Source organism: Corvus kubaryi, unplaced genomic scaffold (genome assembly GCF_017639235.1).
Source record: "Corvus kubaryi isolate FWS band 111438036 unplaced genomic scaffold, C.kubaryi_AGA036_p1.0 37398, whole genome shotgun sequence".
NCBI lineage: Eukaryota > Metazoa > Chordata > Aves > Passeriformes > Corvidae > Corvus > Corvus kubaryi.
In genome coordinates, this window is record NW_024581137.1 from 56399568 (window position 1) to 56419219 (window position 19652).

The following is a 19652-nucleotide window of genomic DNA, read 5'->3' on the forward strand; positions in this document are numbered from 1 at the left end:
GCTAAAAATGCACCTGCAGACTGCCACATCCCCACTACTCCCTGGCAGCAGCTGGAAAGGCACCCTTGGGGTGTGTTACATCTCATTTCATGCACTTCAACACACAAGTTTTGCAGGAAAAGCCTCCAAGAGTCTCTGAAAATAAAGAGCAAAAGAGATTCTATCACAGCCTCCTGCAGTCTCCTGCTTGGATAACTGAATTCCTATACATATATTTATAAATATGTTTCTATGGTTCAACTGATGAACTGGCCACAGGGATCACTGAAAATGTCTGCAAAAATGAAATATAATCAGTTAATTTCTAATATAATCAGTTCATTTCAAACTCTGAATGAAGACAACCATTACAAAAAAAGCCATTTATTAGATATATGTACATATATACATACACATGCAAAATGATTTTATACACATTTACACAGGTTCAATTATTAATACAGTGCAAAAATGTCTAAAAAGGTACCAGCCCACCTTCTACAAACTCCATAGGTCTTTGGGAGAAAGGAAAAAAAAGCCAGAGAATTACCAGCTTCATAAAGTGACTAAGCACTGCAAATCTTGAAATTATTGAAGTTTATTCTTTGCCAATTTTCTTGTGCTGAGCTGCTGGGTGAGGAAAAGAGTTTCCGAAAGACTTATCTTGCAAACTGACAGAATGAAGAAGATGCAATCCCAACCACATTAACCAGTTTAAAGCTGAACAAAAAGGGATGGATTCCTCTTTGGGGATTTCATTCAATACAGGAATAATCCCACGTTATGAGTCAGATTTTATGTTCTCAAACTGCAAGTCATTCTTTTTTATTAAATCTTAAAGCACTGAGATCAATGTAAACTATTCTATTCCTCTTGCTGTTTTGCCAGGAGAGAATGTTTAACTGTATAAATACCACGTGAATATGGGATAAATACCAAATAAAAAATAAAACCAGGTCAAACTCTGTGTGCTCTGCCTCGTCCTGGAATCCCAACCCAAACCTATAAAGTGCACACAGACTAATCCATGTGGATTCCTTAATATGGTTTACACATATTACAGGGGGAAAAAAGGGTTGCAAAGGGATTAAGACCAAGACCAAACCAGAGCTTTGTCATTGGGTAGAAAAGATCTAAAGATTCAGTCACACCCCCCAAAAATCCACAAAGAAAAAAAAAAAAAAAAGTTTAGGCAAAGGCAGAACTGAACCAGATGATTTGGTTTGATTTTACTGAAATGTTTTTAGGAAAACCAATTCAATAAAAGCTGCATTAAACCCTTCTCCACTCTTAATTGCACAATTCTCCAAACACCCTGGTCTAGCACTCCTTTGCAGAGCTGTGGCTGACATCCCCTGGCTCAGGGATGGATTTGCTTCAGGACAGAGCAGCTGGATGCTCGGGAAACATCAGCCATGTTCCAGCTTTTCCAGTCAGCTCCGTACAAGGCTGAGGAATGTCCAGCTGTGAATGTTCTGTGAGCCTCAGGCCAGAGCAGGGCTGGCTTTAGCCAAGCCCAGGAGAAACAGGAAAGCTCCTCTGGACTCTTCAGCCACAGTGAGGCTAAAAAGGCAGAGCAGGGGGTTGGCTCCTGTCCTAAAGTTCTTTTCATGAAGTTTTGTCTGTCTGTAGTATAAAATGCTTCATCCTTTCCCCACAGGATGATTCCCCATGGGAACCCAGTTTATGCTCCTGGAAAACACCATCAGTCTTCGCATCCGTTACCCTCAAAGTGTCACATTTCTAGTGTCAGGTTTTTGGGGTGTTCTTCTTTCAGGGTTTTTTTTTTTTAAACTTGTAATCCAAACTCGTGGCTGAGTTCCCTGCAGTCTCCAGAAGTAATTTATCAAGGAAAACTGGGACTGAACAGCATGAAAATTAAGAGCAGTACAAAACCCCTCACATCTGTGGGGTCATCCTGGTGTCCTAAGGACAGTGGTTGAATTCTGGCTTCATTTCTCCACTTGCACTCTGACAGAAAACTGGGATAATGACAGACAAACAACTTTAATCCACTCCCTTACAACAGAAAACCTTTCCCTTATGGCACACAGCTCTAGCTGTGTCCTTAAATGCCTGGCTAAAATATTCCTCCATCATTCCCTACCAGACTACTCCTCATAGTTTGGAGGTTTTTATCACGTTGCTGTTACAGTAAGTGCAGTGAAAAAGATTTTTCACACTTTCTTCCTGGGAAAAGCTCTGGCACTAAGTCTCCTGATGTCCTAGAGACTGTCCAGGCTGTAATGGATGCTGTTGCTGCAGTCAGCTGCATCCAGAAGTGCTTCCAAGGTACAGCACCACAAATTTCTGGTCTGATCCTCGTGTTTGCATCCTGAGATTTCAGGAAAATTCACTGAGATACAAGAAAGGAATTTTCTTAAGTGTTCCTGCAAAAAAGACAATTCTGCTGCATGTTAATCTCTTTGCAACCAGAGGTAGAGATTATGTGAGGGGAAAAATAAATCTTTGGTGAAAGAAATGGGGATGACCAGAAAGAAAAAAAGGATAAAAGGAAATTTTAGGACCATAATTCCACAATAACACACCTACAGTTCTCTACATCTCAGTTTGGATCTCTACAACCCCTCAGGGACAGCTGCATCAAACTGCTATGCATTTTTTTAACTGCCAGCCTAAATTATTCATCTATGCCCTAAAATGCCCATGTGCACCTCGATCCATGACAGGGAACAACACCCAGTGCAGCAGAGCTTGGGAATTCCAGCTCTGCAGTCCCCTATTCCAGGGTGCACACTCAAAACTCATCTTAGTGTGAGAACTCACCACTACAGGTGTTTTATAGAACAAAGAGAACCTGCTCTTGCTTTCCATTCCTGGAAATGGCTTTCTACTCACCAGCTACTCAATTTTCTTTTAAAGGAAGGTGAAGGAGTCAGTGGCCTGTCATAAATAGACTTGGAAGATTTATTATCCATACAGAGCAAGCAAACGTGGAACTGCCCTTATCCTAAAAGTGACCTTAGCCAAGGAAACAAAGGCCACATGAGCTGACAGATCACTTACACCCACTTGGATTATTTTCTGCTGCCCCAAGCATATTTGCAATTAACCCATGAGCACACACTTAACTGCAATGTGCTGTTCAGCCAAGGAGATATTTATAGACTCTATGGTTTATAAAAGAGCCACAGTCTATTCCTGTCCTTCCAAACCTAGAAAAGTGACCCTGAAGCTCACCCTCACCATTTTCCCCACCGATACTGCACTCATCTAATTACAGCAAACAACCCCTTTACTCACATTTACCAAGAATCTTCACAAATTCTAGAGACAAAAATGTTCCCCATCGCTTTACCTCCATTTTACTACACAATTTGAATATTTGCAGCAGCAGGGCAAGACTGATCTGCCAGACTGTCACAGAGCCAGTAAGACAAATGGCAAAATGCTATCTGGATGGTGGCAGTCAAGGAGGAAAAGCTTGTTGATGGTAAGAGCTTCCATCTGTTGGTGACACCTGACAAGCTCTACCATTGCCATGTTAAATACAGCTGCACCCCTTGCTGTGTGTTGGACACAGTTACAGCACCCTGCCTATCCCAAGTTGCTTGGAACTGTTCTCCTTGCAATAACCATTGCCAGGGATGGTTAAAAAACACTCTGAGCTATTTTTGGCCAGGTGAATACAAAAGAAAAAGTTGTAAAAACAGAGTAGCAAACCCCAAGTTTTTTTCATACGCCACAGTCAGGCTGCTTCTCCAGGAGCTGCCTTGTCAGGATCTGGTAAGAAGAAAGAGAAGCCACTCCTACGTGGAAGGAGATTTGCCAGAGGTTCCGTAATCCATATAAGTAAATGTTGCATGAACAGACACAGAAAAGGAGCACAAATGTCTTCACCTTCCTGGCTGAGCTGTAGAAGAGGTACAGGTAACACTGCAAAAGGACCAGAGAGAGAGAGATAGCACTGAGCTATGTGCACAAAACCAGGGATGCAGTTGGGAATTTCTGCCTGGGACAGCTGGAACCTGTCTGCTGAGCACGTTAAGAGTAAATTTAAAGCTCCCAGTGCTGACAGAGGAGTCACTTTTTCCCCTCAGGCAGTGACAGATCAGCCTTTCTCACCTCAGGTCACAGCTTCCAACTGTGCTGATGCCACAGGCAGAGGTCAGCACACAGAAACCCTGCAATGTATGCACAAGCAGTTTGGGAAGAAGCTGCTATAAACCAAAAGGAGAAGAGAGAACTCTCCTTGATTCAGCTTCCCTGGCTTCAGGTACTCACAGGGAAAGAAGCAGCACAGAGCCTTTCTTTGTGAAAAACAACTTGCATCGAGTATTTAAATCTAAATTAACCTATTAGATCTAAATTAACCTATTAGATCTAAATTAATCTATTAGATCTAAATTAATCTATTCACCTCAAAGCTCTGCCACGAGCAGAGGTGTAGGAAGGCTGAAAGACACTAAATTGTATCATAATACAATAAATAACCCCAGAAACACATCAAAGTCTGCAGATAGTGGTCCCCAAACCATTATCCAAATGCAACAAGGGCAATAAATGATACACTGTAGGCATTAATGTTATTCCTAGAAACAAAACTGCTGCAGCTTCCTGCAATGCCGCGCTAGGAATAGAACACTTTCCAGCATATACTGCCCTCAAGTTAAAGGTTGTGGAGCCCTGTTTTAGGAATTCAAGGAGCTCTTCACTTGGAGCATGTTATATTTTCCTCATTCAAACTCTTCCGTGTAAGGTCAGAGAAAATAACCCCATTACAGAAAAAATCTAAGGAACCACCAGGATTCAATGTAATTTTTCATGTAAATTAGACCATTTTCAATAGTGCTGTCCAGTATTTGCTCAGTCTTCAAGGTGGTCATGCTCCAAAAGCCCATCACTAAGTCTGATCCTGACAGGAAGACGTGGTGTCCATCCCTATGGGAGGAGACCAACTTTGGGATGGCATTTATCCATCACACCCAGCCCCCTCTGACTTGTCAAAACATGGAAGCACTGAAAAAGCCTGCAAATGCAATTTTCCAAGGGTCAAAATGTGCCTTGAACTGCTTTTGTACCACTCCACTGGAATAAATCAGTGGAATCACCTAGGTAGGATATTAGAAACCTCTGCTTGGCTGAAAAGGACTCTGTCTCGTGAATTATAGTAGCAAAATAATCAGAAAAAAAATTTTATTTGCAGTTAACATACCTGAAAAACACAGGCTAGAAAAGGTAGAAAAAAAGCTATCACATTTCCAATTCCTTCATGGTCCTCCTGTTGGGATTAAAAGAAGTGACAACTACGTCAGGCACAGCTTTTAGCAAGTGCTGCTTGATATTTGAAAACATTATAAATATAGTCAAGAACCTCTTATCCCAGTTTATGTTGATTGACTGTCACAGTGTTCAACACCAAGATCAATATCATTGGATAAGACACCAAGAACTGAGGCTTATGTGACAGTTCCTGCTAAATAAAACTGTGTCAGGATACAATCAGGACACTTTTTTTTCCCTTTTATAAAGTTGTTTACAGTCTCATGTTTGTTTAAAAAAAATTACCGAAGAGGGTCTACAATAAAATAAAAGAATGGAGAAAAAAATCCAGGTAGCCTGGTAAGAATAAAATATTTCTCAAAATTTTAACCTCTCTAAAAAAGAATAAAATGCCAAATGTTGTGATTTACAACAAAACACACAAGGTGCAGCAGGTGAGTAACCTACTGTACATTCCCTGGATAAACAAAACACTTCTTGAGGAAAGATGTGTGCTCTGCTACGGGGCAGAACAGCCACCCTTGAACTGGTTACCCAAAAACTCTGCCTTTGACTCATTCTCAGGTTCCAATGCAATCAGGGTTACCTGAAAGGAATATTCTGCCAGGTGAACTCCTCGGATGAGGTTCAGAGCTCCACACATGATGTTCAGAACAAGTGACAGAATCCCCAGGGGGGTCACGGGCTGCATTCTGTAAGTAGGGACTTAGAAAGAAAGGAAAACCAGACATCAGTGAAAGTTTGCATTGTTACTTTCAATCTTCTAATAGAAAACACCACAACTACCTTATGTGGGTTTTAAACACTCCCAAAACCTTCCATGCTTGCTCCAGGGAAGACTGATTATAAACAGAACCCCCTTTTTTTTGTTGCACTACAGTATTCAGTCCTTCAGACATCCAGAAATCAGCAAGAGCTCTATTTTTAAACAGGTCAGCAACAGACTTTTTCTTGACCTATTTGGCATCAGTGTCTTCTATTATGGTGCACATATATAATTTTTTGTTTATTACAGCAGATGAGGATGCTCAGCACTCCTCAAAGGTCAGCAGAAAAGACACCAAAGGTCTGGGAAAGGGCTTAGATTTCAGCCACCCATCACAGCAAGGAGCAATTCATCTCCTCCTTAAGCAGTAATTAAAGTATTTCTTCCCACTGGCAGTTGGAGGGCTCAGGCTGCCCACGTTTCACACGTAGTGAATTATCTCCTCCTTCCTTTCCCACCTTCTCTGCTACTACTTAACACCTGAACTGCTGAACAGCAGTTCTTCGGATAATCTCATTGATACATCCCTAATTAAGGTCAAAGCAATTATCATAAATGTGTGTTTAGCTTTGGAGTCTGCTGCCTCTAATTCAGGGCTGTCCTACAGCCCACCTCCAGCTTTCCCTTGCTTGTTCAACAACACTTTCCACACCTTGATCCTCACCTACATTTTATTTTATCTCTGCCCTTGGATCACCCCAAGTAGGACACTGTCAGCTTAATAAAAAATGATAATTTCCAGCTCAGATACTAAACCCAGCTCTTTTCCTGCACCAACATCCCCAAGACACAGGAGAGAATGAATGAGCCCTCAGGAAAATGATCCAGCCCTCAGGATCTTCTCCCTCTGTCCAGGTGTATCCAGATCCTGACTAGTAGAGATAAACTGCACCTCTGGCATCCTTTCAGTGACAGAAGAAACACCACAACAGCCACCACATGATTTCAGAGAGGAAAACACTCCTGCCTCCTCCTTCAAGAGAGATTTTGATAGATGGATGTAAAAAGCTTTGGTGACAAATTGATATAGGGTTGTAAAGCACCTTTCATCCATGTCTCTGCAATTAATTTGTCTGGCATGCACTCACACATCCATAATCTCAGCTCCAAAGCAACTGCAAAAGGAACTGTATTAACTCCATGTGATATGTCTCACTTTAGGGAGCATTACTGGATATTACACTGGGAATGGTGTAACTCTGTCACTCACAGGCAATTTGGCTTTTCTTTTGCTACACACTGACATTTAAAAAGAACTTGTAGCAGCATCTTTATTCATTCACTGACCCCAGAATTCAGATTCCTGCTATTTTCTCCTGCTATTCCTACTTCCTATTTTTGATTCATTAAATAATGTTGCAGCTATATATATGTGTAACTCTCCCACAGATGTTTCCTAATAAAGACTGTTTCATTTCCTCAAATTCTAAGGTTTACTTCAGAGGCGTGAAATGTCTCTCAAACAAATTATAATTATCAAGCACAAGTGGCATTCATTGAGCAGGATCCTGCAAACTACACGTGCCAAGAGTTCCCAGTCCCTAGGGAAGAACAATGTAGGTCTCAATATACTGCTTCTGCAGCATGAAATATTATGTAAAAGTTACATTTTTTAAGTCCAGGAGGATAAAAAGAATTGCTGTCACAAATGCGGGGGAGATTAAAATATCCAGTTGCTCGGGGTTCAGATTCTGTGAAAACTGGTCTTGAAATGGTTTGCTGCAGAGATTTATTTCTGCTGTTAAATTCTGAGGTTTAACTCACAAACTGAAATTGCACAGAGAAGTGAGATGGGTCCTGCTAATGGAAAATTATTTCCCTTCCTTGGGTGAATTCAGTCATATTTTTATAAAGAGGATTTCATACCAGAATGGCCTAAATAAGGGAAAAAGAGAGTACAAACACTCTTAGTTCGAGCCAGCACAACTCTGCACAAGCACAAATAAACACTAATTAGGTTTCACATTGATTTGACTCTTCAAGCACAGAAGTTGTGCACTTCAGAGCACAACATCCTCACAGAAACATTCTGGGAGCTGTGGGCGATGCACCAGCAGGTTTGAACATGTACAGAACAACTCTGTGCAAACACCCTCACACGGTGTAGAAATTGAAACCTCTGCCCATGAAAGATTTTCTGGAGAGGCCTCTGGCCATTTCATTGGAGGGAGACACCAGAGTCTGCAGCAGCTCGGATCTGCCTCCTGCAGGCACAGCACGAGGGTTGGACAGTGAGTCACTCGCGCAAAGCTCTGCAGAAAGAGCACCAGGAGTGAGAAATGAAGTCACACTCCAGCAGTTTAAACTAAAATACAAGCACACAAAAGGCAGAGAGTGAGACAGCTTCAAAAAAACCCCTTGTAAAAGCCTCTGAAGGACTCCCTGTGTGCCTGTAAAAGATGAAGAACACTCATCAAGAGGAGCTGCAGGATTTACCAGCTCACTCACAAGACAAGTGGCACAAATTGTTCTGCTGCTTCCCAGGGCCACCTGTGATGTGAAAACTTTCCCTCTTGCCAGAAAGCCCCTCAGAGTCCCCTGCACACAGCCCCAGTGTCCTCTGGAGCAGCACCAGCTGTGCCCACACTGACACGAGTGGGGCTCTGCAGCAGCAGCCAGGGATGTGTGGGTGTGGTCAAGGGTACCAGGAGAGGGTTTTTGTAGCAAGAGTTGGGCTGGGTTTAGTTAACAAAGGAAGGAACAAGCAGCAGAAAGAATGGAAATAAAAGAAAAATCTCTTGTTCTCATAAATACTAACAAGGACAAAGCTGCCCTGACTTTTCTGAGCCTTTTCACACCAAACTGAGGAGCCAGAGGATGAGCTCACCCAGCTCCAAAGAAGCCAGGAGCAGCTCCAGCCATGTGAGGAGAGGGATGCTTGGATCATCCCTGGATCGATCAATCTGCTCCAGGGAGTGCAGTCACAATTAAATTCTGCTCTCCTGCAGCCACAGCATTTCAAACAGTCTCTTGTAGAGCAGAGCCATCATATAAATAACATTAATATGGAACAAACACTATGCACACAGCTAAACTTAGAGCAGCAAAGTGGGATTCAGCTGGTAGGGAATGATGAGAGGAGAGAGACACAAGCCAGGAAAGCTGACTCCAGTGGAGGCAAACAGATGATCATAAACATGATCCTTAAAATAAAGGCAGAACAATCTGTAAGAGCATTTGGGTTAGACCAGAGAAATAGACAGAAATAAAAAGCCAGATGGAAAGTAATGGAAAGCAATTAGGAATGAGAGAGAAGTGAAAATGTATTTCTGATCTGTGGACACAGACTACATCACAAATATTTACTGGCACTGAAGCTGTTCAAAATTCAAAAAAAAAGTGCGAAGAATTTCCAAGCCCTGTCACAACATGAAAAGATTTAACCTTCAAGAACAGTTCTGAAGAGCAGTCACAAATCTGACTGGCAAATAAAGTGGTTTCCATTCTATTTTTAATTCCTCCTGGCCAGTGCCCTTCCGTACTATCTTAAAATACCTATGTCAGATTAGATTCCAGCTCATCTATCACAAACAATAAGATTGAGCAATTGGAACTTAACTTTTTTAGTGCTTCATAAGCCAAGAACAACAAGAAAAAAAAAGGAAATACAAGCTCATGGCACTCCAGCTGCATTTAAACCACCGTGCTAACAGGATTAAAATAGAAATTGGTTTAGTGGTGGACTTGGCAGGGTTTGGTTTCTGGTTGGACTCAATGATCTTAAAGGTTTTCTCCAATCTAAATAATTGTACGATTTCATTTGTGGAGGAGGCAGGCAGGACCTGGACTGTGCAGCTGAAACACAAGTGAGAAGTACCATTTTTATAATAAAGAAGTAGAGGTTGGTACTTCAAAAGCAGGTAAAATGTTAGGTTTTGCCACAAAAAAATGCCCTGTCAAGCCTCTGTGTTGTTTATACAGATACATAAACCCTCTTTCAAAGTTTTAGTCAAATGCATTAAATTTTACAAAATAAGGTAGAAGGAAAAAGCAAGGAGGGGAGAACAACTCGAGCCAGACAATCTCAGAACAAGAGTTTTACCCTCAGCTCGTATTTTTCTCATCTTTTCTTCCCTCAAGGCTGAAGAAACTCATTCCGACTATAATGACAGATCTTTCATTATGAGTTTGTAACAAGCTATGTATGAATCAGTGGGGCTTCTTTAAAAACTTGAACACACAAAGATTTTAAAAGAAGAGAATTTCACACGGAAAATATCAAGCCCAGGCTGTATTTTCCATACAGAGAAGCTGATGTAAGGCTGGAAAAAGGCTCCACAGCAGTCTCTAAAGCTCTGCTGCATACCTGCTGCAATGGAAAGCCCATATGTTGTTTACTATGACAGAAAAAGCCTTTTTTTGGGTTCATACACACGATGCAAACGCACATTTCTCAGTACAAAAGGACCCTGCCACGTGTTTTGGTGCCACGTGCAGGACGAGGGTGAGGAAATCTCCTGTCACCTGGTGTAGTAGTAACTTACCAACCTCCACATGGCCTCCTGCGTGCCCTCCATTGCTCAGCCCGTTCAGCAGCTCCGTGGCCTCCAGCTGCAGCTGCACCGGGGGCTGCAGCTTCAGCTCCTCCTCCACCTTCTCCCAGCTGGCCCTGGCCCGGGAGCCACGGGTGCTGTTGAAATGGTGTTTCACCTTCTGAATGATGTTATCTGAAACAACAGGAAAACCTGCTGCAATCAGCTCTGAAAAACTGCTTAGTTAACACTTAGTATTATTACAACTTTACTTAGGGTGATTATTTTATCGTATCAGAGCTTTCTCTTGGATTGTCTGAATTCCTTCATTTCTTTTCTTATTGGTTTCAGGTATAAAATTCCACTGATGGTTAAGGAACAAAAAGACTTCTTTTAGGTATTTTATAGCACAGAAAGGTTTGGGATGGAAGGGACCTTAAGGGTCATCTCATTCCACCCCCTACCATGGGCAGGGACACCTTCCACTAGACCAGGTTGTTCCAGCCTGGACTTGGACACTTCCAGGGATCCAGGGGCAGCTGCAGCTTCTCTGGGCAGCCTGTGCCAGGGCCTCACCACCCTCTCAGGGAAGAATTTCTTCTAATATCTTATCTAAATAATAATAAAAATTATCTGTAACTACCAAACAAAAGGTTAAGATCTCAGGCATCAAGTGCATCTTAGATCCAAACATAGGAAAGAAGATGATTAATAAATAAATTACCACACAGTAATATTTGCCACTCTGTAACACAATAAAGTATAATAATAAAACTGACCAAAAAATGCTTTTTTCTGGTTAAAAAAAAAAAAAAAAAAAGCTTTATGCAATTAAAAGAGGCTAGAAATTCCCCAACTCTTACTCAAGTGTAAAAAAAAAAAAAAACCAGCTAATGTGGACCTCAGTATGAAATTACGTCCTGGCTGTAATGGGCCCTGCAGGGAATCCACCCAAAATCCAACATGGCTCTATAAGAAGCTTTCCTGATGGGTTTCTCAAGCTTTTAAGCCTGAGTTTAACACTGTTACTGAAATCTGGACAGAAGTGTGCAAACCCACTGCAGGATATTATCCTTTTCCAGAAAAGTTTCTCACTGCAAGGGAATTGTGTCTTTCAAAGGTGTGAGGTTCAGTAGAGCAGCTGCTACTTGGCAAGAAAACAAATTATATCAGGTTAAAAATGAACCACTGGGCATGGTTCTGAGGTATTATGACTCCAAGTCATGCCAGAAATAAAGCTGCCCATAATAATCTATTCTGTCTCCCTTTTTTCCCATACTCATCCATCTCCACTCGTCAGATTTTTTTAATTAAGTTAGAAAGTGTCTGAGATATCAATTTCTTTTTTCTTCTCTGCTTGTTCATCAATCACCACAGCACTTTGTTCATAACAGATGAACTCTCAGGAACTACAAACCAAACCCTCAAATAGTTTAAGGTATTAAGATCTCCCCCTTCCCTTCCACATGCAGGCAAAGGCGTACCCAGAGTCACTTTTATCATCAGGCTTTGGCCAGGAGATGTTTAACACCATCAATTTGGCAGAGAGAGGATTTTTACTATTAGAGAACAAAGTTACAAACCAAATTCAATAAAAGCATATGGTCTGGAAGCTGAACTGATGCTCCTTGTGTTGTAGGAAGCAGCAAATTCCCACCGAAGCTCTTCCAGGAAGCAGAAGGCCATGATGGTCGAGTAGCTGCTGGAACAGATTGCCATGCAGGCAACATCCCCAGAAGAAAGGAAACTGAAATAGAAATTTAAAAAAAAATCACATCAACATAAAAAGGTGAAAGTCCTGCTGAATGTGAGGATGAAGCTGTGCTTGCTGTCAAAACAAAATGTACAGACTGAGCTGAGAGAGCAGACTGCAAAAAATGTCATTTTTGTTGTTGTCAAAGTCCTGCAATCCCTGTAGAGCTATTTATTCTTAAACAATTGTTTATTCTTAACTCATCCAGGATGCCTGAGCACAGTGAAGATCACAACACAGACTTTATGAAATTAGTACATCAGTACAAATCGAGGACATTATTCTCCCAGGCTGGCTTTAAATCACACTAATAAAAACCAAGATGGCCAGAAAACCAATTTTGAAAGAAAATGCAGAAAAAAAAGTAAAAGCAAGGAAGCTTGTTCCCAGGAAGCAGATGGATTCCTTGTTCCCCTTGAACATGGTAACATCATATTAACAGCAAGAGATAGTTACTAATGTACACAACCCATGATTTTCAAATGCTTACTGCTACATCGCAATAAGAATTCAACTCTAAAAGGGCTTCCTCTAACACTGAATCCATATTTATGTGAAAGTTTCCACTCTCAGATGGTCCAAACCTTCCAGGAGACTTCTGAGGGATATCTTCCCTTGCAGCCCAGCCACTTGTCAGCAGGAAACCACCCAAGTTTTGGAACTGAACAATTTGTCTCTTTTCTACTGTTCCTATATTTTATCCCAACTTCATTTCCTACTCATGGTTTCTATTTCACCACATTTTTATTTATTTGCTATACTGTGTTCTTGGGATTTACAGCTTTGCTTGGCTCTGCTTTAGATTCCCCAAATTCCTGCTACTCCCAGCTCAAGCTGGGGATCAACACCATGCCTGCCTAAAACCCCCTTTTCCAAGCTGTCCATAATTTATGGCCTTTTCCCACGTATCCATTTGCACTGCTCCCGTTCCAAAGCCAGGGCTGAGCTGCTTCTGCACAGACCATAGCAGATAAAAGCAGCAGGACTTGTTGGCATCAAAGGGCACGAGTTTGCTTTGACTGAAAAGGAATTGAGATGAAAATCTCTGCTTTTTTCCAACTGTTTCAGTGTAAATTCATGTATTTTTTAACTCCCCCTAAAATGGATGCTTAGTTTTAGCTTAGGGTCACTTAAAGTTTTCTTCCACTTGCTTAGCAGAAATGCAACCACAAGCTAAAACTCACATCTTAAATGAGTTTAAACTAATTTCTTCATTTCTTTCTCTGTAATTTCTTTAATACATTTCTTCTCCTCAACTAAGTCATTCCAAGGCACTTGGATGCCCTCTTAAAGGGATTTGTAGAAATCCATGACACTCCAGTTCCTAAAAGTAACAAGCACTGCCCATTTTTGCTACACAAAATGAAAATTAACGTAAAATATATATAAATAAAATAAGGAAAGTATATACAAATATATACCTAATATGTATAAATATAGTGTAAATATGTATATGTAGATATGTATAAGTAAATATACATATAAATATATATAAAATATATAAATAAATGCAATTGTATAAATGTAAGTGTATAAATAAAATGAAATGTGTAAATATAATATAGTATTAAATAACAGTTATGTATGTGTATTTATATAAATTAACGTATAAAATACAATATATGAATATATAAATATATACAAATATATAACTAAGCACATGCTCACTATTCTGAGCAGGAGCTGAGGAATAAGGTTTCAAAATCCTCGGCGTTTACAACCTAGACAAGCACTGTGGGATTTCAGACTGGAATTAGGCACTACAGACCATACCCAGAGTTCAATTAATCCCCAAGAGAATTATTTCAAAAATTAAAGCCCAAAAACCCAAGCAAAGCAGAGCAGGAACTCACTGAATGCTCAGGTTACGTCCTTTTGCCGTGCCCCGACTCGGATACCGCGCCAGCATTGAGGATAACGCCTTCAATCTCTTCCTGCATTCCAGAAAGTCCTGGTTGAGATGGAAATCTGTGGAGGCTGAGAGGGGAAGTCCATCCCTCACCCGCACCACACAGGCAAAGAAGATCATGGACATTCTCCACGGGAGTATTCATGAGGACAACCTGGAAAGGAAAGGTTCAATTCAGTTCATTCCGAAATGCCAGGCAGGAATACGTGAGGATGAGAGTTAATGCAGCACTGGAATTGAACAGCACCTCTGATGACACCTCTGCCATTGAAAGGCAACCAAACTGTTCTCAAAGCTCGTGGCTCTGTCCAGTTTTTGCCTCTCAGATTAAAAGGGGAGGCAGGGGATTTGATAGGGGAATTACTTAGCTGAAAAATATTCCTGTTTTCCCTCCTGCTTTACCCAAAGCATCAGAAATGCTGAGGGAAGTTCTTACAGGTGTTTTTGTAAGCTGCTAAGCCCCACTGATGTGCTGCATCTACACTGGAGCTGCAAAAAGCTGCCTGAGTGTGGCAGTTCTCTATTTTCTAGTGTAACACACAAATCCAAAAATAAATTTTAGGCTAGAGCCTGTCAGATTCTTTTCACAGACTCACCTAGGGCTAAATATAGAATAAAAGTTGCCCTCTCTTGACTTCTTCCTCTTTAAGAGGTCACAAACTCCCATGGAAAGTTATTCTTGGGCTTCACCTGGCACATTCAGAACATGCAGAGATGTGTCCTTCAGACATACCATGAGGATCCAGGGCACGGTGTCAGAGGATTAACAGCACTTCACATCATCTCTGAAAGAGAATCAGAATGAACTAATTAAAAATTAGTTTAAAAAACTAATCGATTACCTGCATTTACACACATATTTACCATCAGATCTCCTGTGAAGTGGGTAAACATATCCTAGGAAGTGTTTTCCCTCAAGGAAAACAAACAACTCATTTTCTTGTCCAATATATTAATTTCTAGACTCGTTCAAAGACACTGTGGAATGTTATGCAAAATATTTATGATGTCCCAATCATAATTTTTTTGAAGTTGTATCAGTAAAAGAGCAGCTCTAAATCAGCAAATTTTAAGGGATTATCACAAACAAGTCATGGGGGAAAAAGGGGAAGAAAGGAAAACCAAAGGCATTTACTTAGCTTCAGGCAAACTACAGAAACAAAGCATTGGGGAAATAAAAAGAAAAAAGAAAAAAAATCACATTGTGAACTCAAACTTTTGATAGGGAGAACAACAGCTTTGACCAGCCCTGTATCACACAATTCATTAGGATGCTTAAAGTGCCTTTGAAATGTGGCTCATCAGGACGAGCTTTTCTTGTCTAAGAAGTCCAGAGTGCAAAACCTTTTCTAACTCAGGCACCATAAACTCTCCTGATGTCTGCCAAGGGTTGAGTTCTTGCCACAGGCAGCGCTAAAGGGTCTCATTTCTACCCCACAGGAACCATTCCCACATAAACTGTGGGAACCATCCCTCTGTCCAAGGTGCCAGCACGTTAAAGCAACTGCAATTATCAGAGGATAATTACCAGAGGAATTAGCAGAAAGCACAATGGCACAAAACTTGTTTCCTTAGACAAGCAGATTAAAACTACAGAAGATCAGACATCTCTTGAGAAGTGTTATCTTGAACTTTTCAAATGGAGATTAAAGAATTAGATGTGGGTTTTTTTCCACAATCCCTCTCACAGTTCTCCAGCTGTCATTTAAGTTGTAAAAGCAAACTAAACTCAGGAACTTCAACACACATCAAAAAGAATTTCAACAAAAATCATGATTATTATAAATCAGCTTGAAACATCCCATCCATTTTAAATGTGTTGTGCTCGTAGCCATTGATAAAAACGTTTACATGAAAGTGAAATAAATCCCAAAAATATGAAGTTTAGCAGAAATATTGACTTTAACACAGCCAACTTCTAAGCACACTTGCTCAGAACAGCACATTTTTAGGGTGAAGGGTTGGTAATGCTGATGAAGTTTAGTTCCAAAATAACCCCAAAACAGCCAGAAGATGATCAGGAAAATGAAGAAGTACCAAACTTAGAAATCAAAGATATTTTCTAAAACCTATCAAGCTTATGAAATTATTCAGCTCCCTATGCCACTAACAACAAGAGTTTAAATTTAAACATATATATATTTTTTATTAACCACCAAGGATAACATCACCTACAGTTAACCAACTGCACACAGAGAGTTTTCCAACTTTCCAAGACATACAAACCTTCCTGCTGCAGTGCCTAAGGCTGTCACTGAGTATCAGCTGCCTGTCAGAGGGATCCTTTGGTCTGGGAAAGAAAGATCAGGTGTCCACCAGGAAAACTTCCAAATTAAATGCCAGACTTCAGTGGAGAAATGAGTCCATGCTCCTTCCTCAGAAAATGAGGCTTTGGGTTTTCCTTTTCCTTTGGCACAAGCCCTTGCTACTTGCCCACCAGATGATGTCTAGAGCTGTGTTGTTTTGGCAAGTAACAGCCACTACTGTCACTGCCTTTGGAATTTTAACTACTTGCAAGCCACTTTTGCCACGTCACCTGTGACCAAGCACAAAGTATCACAACTTGCTGGGCTGATCAAAATGTGCACATAAGCAGCTGACTCGATGCTGTCACTGTGTCACACTGGCTGCCCTTTCCTCCGGCAGTCTCTCCGTCTGCACACCATCAGCAGCCCAAAGTTCTGCACCCGCCTGTACATGGCAGCTCTTTGACCTTGGTTCTGAACTTGGACAATGTCCTCAAGGCTTTGGGTTCAGCAATATCAAATCCTGCAGAGTTCACAATTGATAACATCACATCAGCATCAGACTGCCTGTTCTGGCACAAAGCAGAACCTTGGGAAGTATTTCAAGCAATTATTTCAGAAGAACAAGCTATAACTTATGACTGAAGAAAACAAAGTTGTTTTTTCATTACTTGAAGCACCTGTACATCCAACAACGCTTCAGAATAAGACTACTTAGTGCATTAACAGCACCAATCTCATAACAAACAATTCTTCAGTGTATCTAAGTGACCTGGAGCACAATTCCTCCTTCCCTCACTTCCCAAGGAGCAGCCAACTCTCTCCAGTGGCTGTGTAGGGATTATCAAGGCAGCCTCAATCAGACCTGCTGCACTTTACTGCGTGTTACGCAAGCTCCACTGGGTTAAGAAGATTACAGCCAACTCACCAGGCCACACTTCTCCAAATGCTCAGCAAACTCCTGCTTTATTGCCTAGACTTAGAAAACAATCTGCTCAAAAGGCTGTGAAAGCAAATGAAAACTAGTGCAGAGTTCATGAGGGGGATTATGTTAAAAACCTGGTTCTTTCAAAAATTACCAAATCATCAAAAGCAGGTTTCCTTCCAAGAATGGCACAACACTCACAAAAATGTTACCAGGATTTTTCTCCAGCTTTTGCCTTCTCTCCCTGCTCAGAGCCACATTTCTCTGCTCTCTTGAGGTGTCCAGCTTCAAACCCAGTTCTGACCTTCCTGCTGAAGGAACAGCTAAAAGCTTTAATGGATGTTACCATGGCCCTGAAGCAGAATGTGAAGTTTTCTGGACACGTGACTATTGCACTAAAGCATCCTTTCTCACGCAGGTGACTTCCAGAGCGAGTCCTGGACAGCTACAGGTGGGATGCCAGAACATGAAAGAGATTCAGGTTGACTCATTAAACACAAAACCTGAGCTGCAGCTCCAGTGCTGCTTTGGGTCTCACCCAACAAGGATGTGGCTCATGAGGAAGATTTATCACACCCCTGAGGGATCACAAAGGGGATTTTATCTTCTTCTCAGATACATAAAAAAACAAATCCAAAGTGCTGTTAAATTTCTCATCTTCTAAGATTGGACCAGTATCCACCTGATCCTTCCCAGCTGCTCTCCCTCCATGCCCCCAGCAGTGCTGAGCACCCACAGACATCCCAGGCCCACAGCACAACCAGAGCCACTCTCCAGACTGAGAAGTGAGTAAAAACAATTTGAAACACACTGCTATCTCAAATTTTAACACAGGATTTGTGCATATCCAGAGCTTTTAGGCTCCTATAAATCCTACAGGCTTACTCTTATCCCCAAGGGGGAAGCATGTGGAAAAACCCTTATCATCGCAAATCCGTCTGGACACACAGTTTCCTGCGAACTACCAGAAATCAAGCACACACAAACCTCCAACCCCAGCATCCAGCTCTCACATCAATCCCACTATCCCAACAAAAAATCCTCCAAATCCTCGCCCAAACCACACTGCAACAACTCTGTCATGCTCTGAAGCTCTGCCCCACCTTCATCTCTCAGAAACACCGGCCACTTCACCTGTTCCCAAATACTCACCCACCCCATCCGCCTGAACCCTGACACCTCCCAAATCCCACCAGCTCATCCCTGTACCTTCCCCAGCCCATGTAACAACGGACCCATCCCACATCCATCCTGTTCCGCTCACATTACACATAACTACACCCCACTCACACCTCTCCTCCCCCACATTAAGCATCCTAAAATCCCTGAAAGAACCCCGTTCCCACACTCTTCAATTAACTCGGACACCTTGAAAGCAAACACACCCGTGCCCCCACTCGGGGCACTGCTTTGTACTGACAAGGCCTTCCACACATCCCTCAAGCACCCGGATACCCCCAAATCTTACTCCCATCCCGCAGCTCCCAAGCCCTCACGTTATCCCTGCTCATATAAACCCCAAGGCATCCCCAGCCCAACCCACGCCTCCTCCTCTACCCCTCAGGCACTCCAAGGAACCCCCAAATCCTATATCCATGCCACGGGATCCCAACACACACATCCCTTTGCTCACCACCACATCCCCACACTCCCCCCATCGCCTTCCCAAGCACCTCAACCCCCCTAAACACCCCCCACACCCCAAGTTTACCCCAGTCCCTTCCCAGTTCACACCCCCCACACCGTTCCACCCACGCACACGCCCCGGATCGCCCCGCCCCGGGGATGCGGAGGGGCCGGCGGCAGAGGAAGAGGATGAAGAGCAGGCTACCCCTACCCACCCAGGACCCTCCGCCGCTCACCTCCCGTCCCCCGGCAGCCCCGCGGCCTCGGCCTCCGGCTTCCCTCAGCGCCGGCCCCGCCCGCCTCACCACCGAGGCGGCGGCGCGGAGCGGCCGCGCGGGGACCGCCGGGACAGCGCCGGGAGGACCGGGGGGAACGGGGCAGGGACCGGGGCCGGGGACGGGGCAGCGAACGGGGCAGGGACCGGGGCAGGGACCGGGGCCGGGACCGGGGCAGGGAACGGGGCCGGGACCGGGGCAGGGAACGGGGCAGCGAATGGGACCGGGGCTGGGAATGGGGCAGGGAACGGGGCAGCGAACGGGGCCGGGAACGGGGCAGGGACCGGGGCAGGGAACGGGGCCGGGACCGGGGCAGGGACCGGGACCGGGACCGGGGCAGGGAACGGGGCCGGGACCGGGGCAGGGAACGGGGCAGCGAATGGGACCGGGGCTGGGAATGGGGCAGGGAACGGGGCAGCGAACGGGGCCGGGAACGGGGCAGGGACCGGGGCAGGGA

General features: G+C 43.0%; 1 protein-coding gene across 4 annotated transcripts; it reads right to left on the reverse strand.

Annotated features, from left to right (window-relative positions):
* Positions 1–347: 347 nt before the first annotated feature.
* On the reverse strand, positions 348–19254 carry SEC22C (SEC22 homolog C, vesicle trafficking protein). 4 transcript variants are annotated; one of them, XM_042043617.1, is made up of 8 exons: positions 19157–19254; positions 14857–14908; positions 14068–14277; positions 12045–12208; positions 10474–10656; positions 5810–5928; positions 5156–5221; positions 348–3876 (listed from the first exon to the last, which is right to left on the reverse strand). In XM_042043617.1, exons 3-8 carry the CDS (start codon positions 14247–14249, stop codon positions 3676–3678), a joined length of 915 nt encoding a protein of 304 aa, XP_041899551.1. In that variant the 5' UTR covers positions 14250–14277; positions 14857–14908; positions 19157–19254; the 3' UTR covers positions 348–3675. The 4 variants fall into 4 exon arrangements, with proteins under 4 accessions (XP_041899551.1, XP_041899552.1, XP_041899553.1 ...); XM_042043618.1 differs by having other exon boundaries at positions 14720–14908; XM_042043619.1 differs by lacking the exon at positions 19157–19254 and adding an exon at positions 16350–16824.
* Positions 19255–19652: the final 398 nt, after the last annotated feature.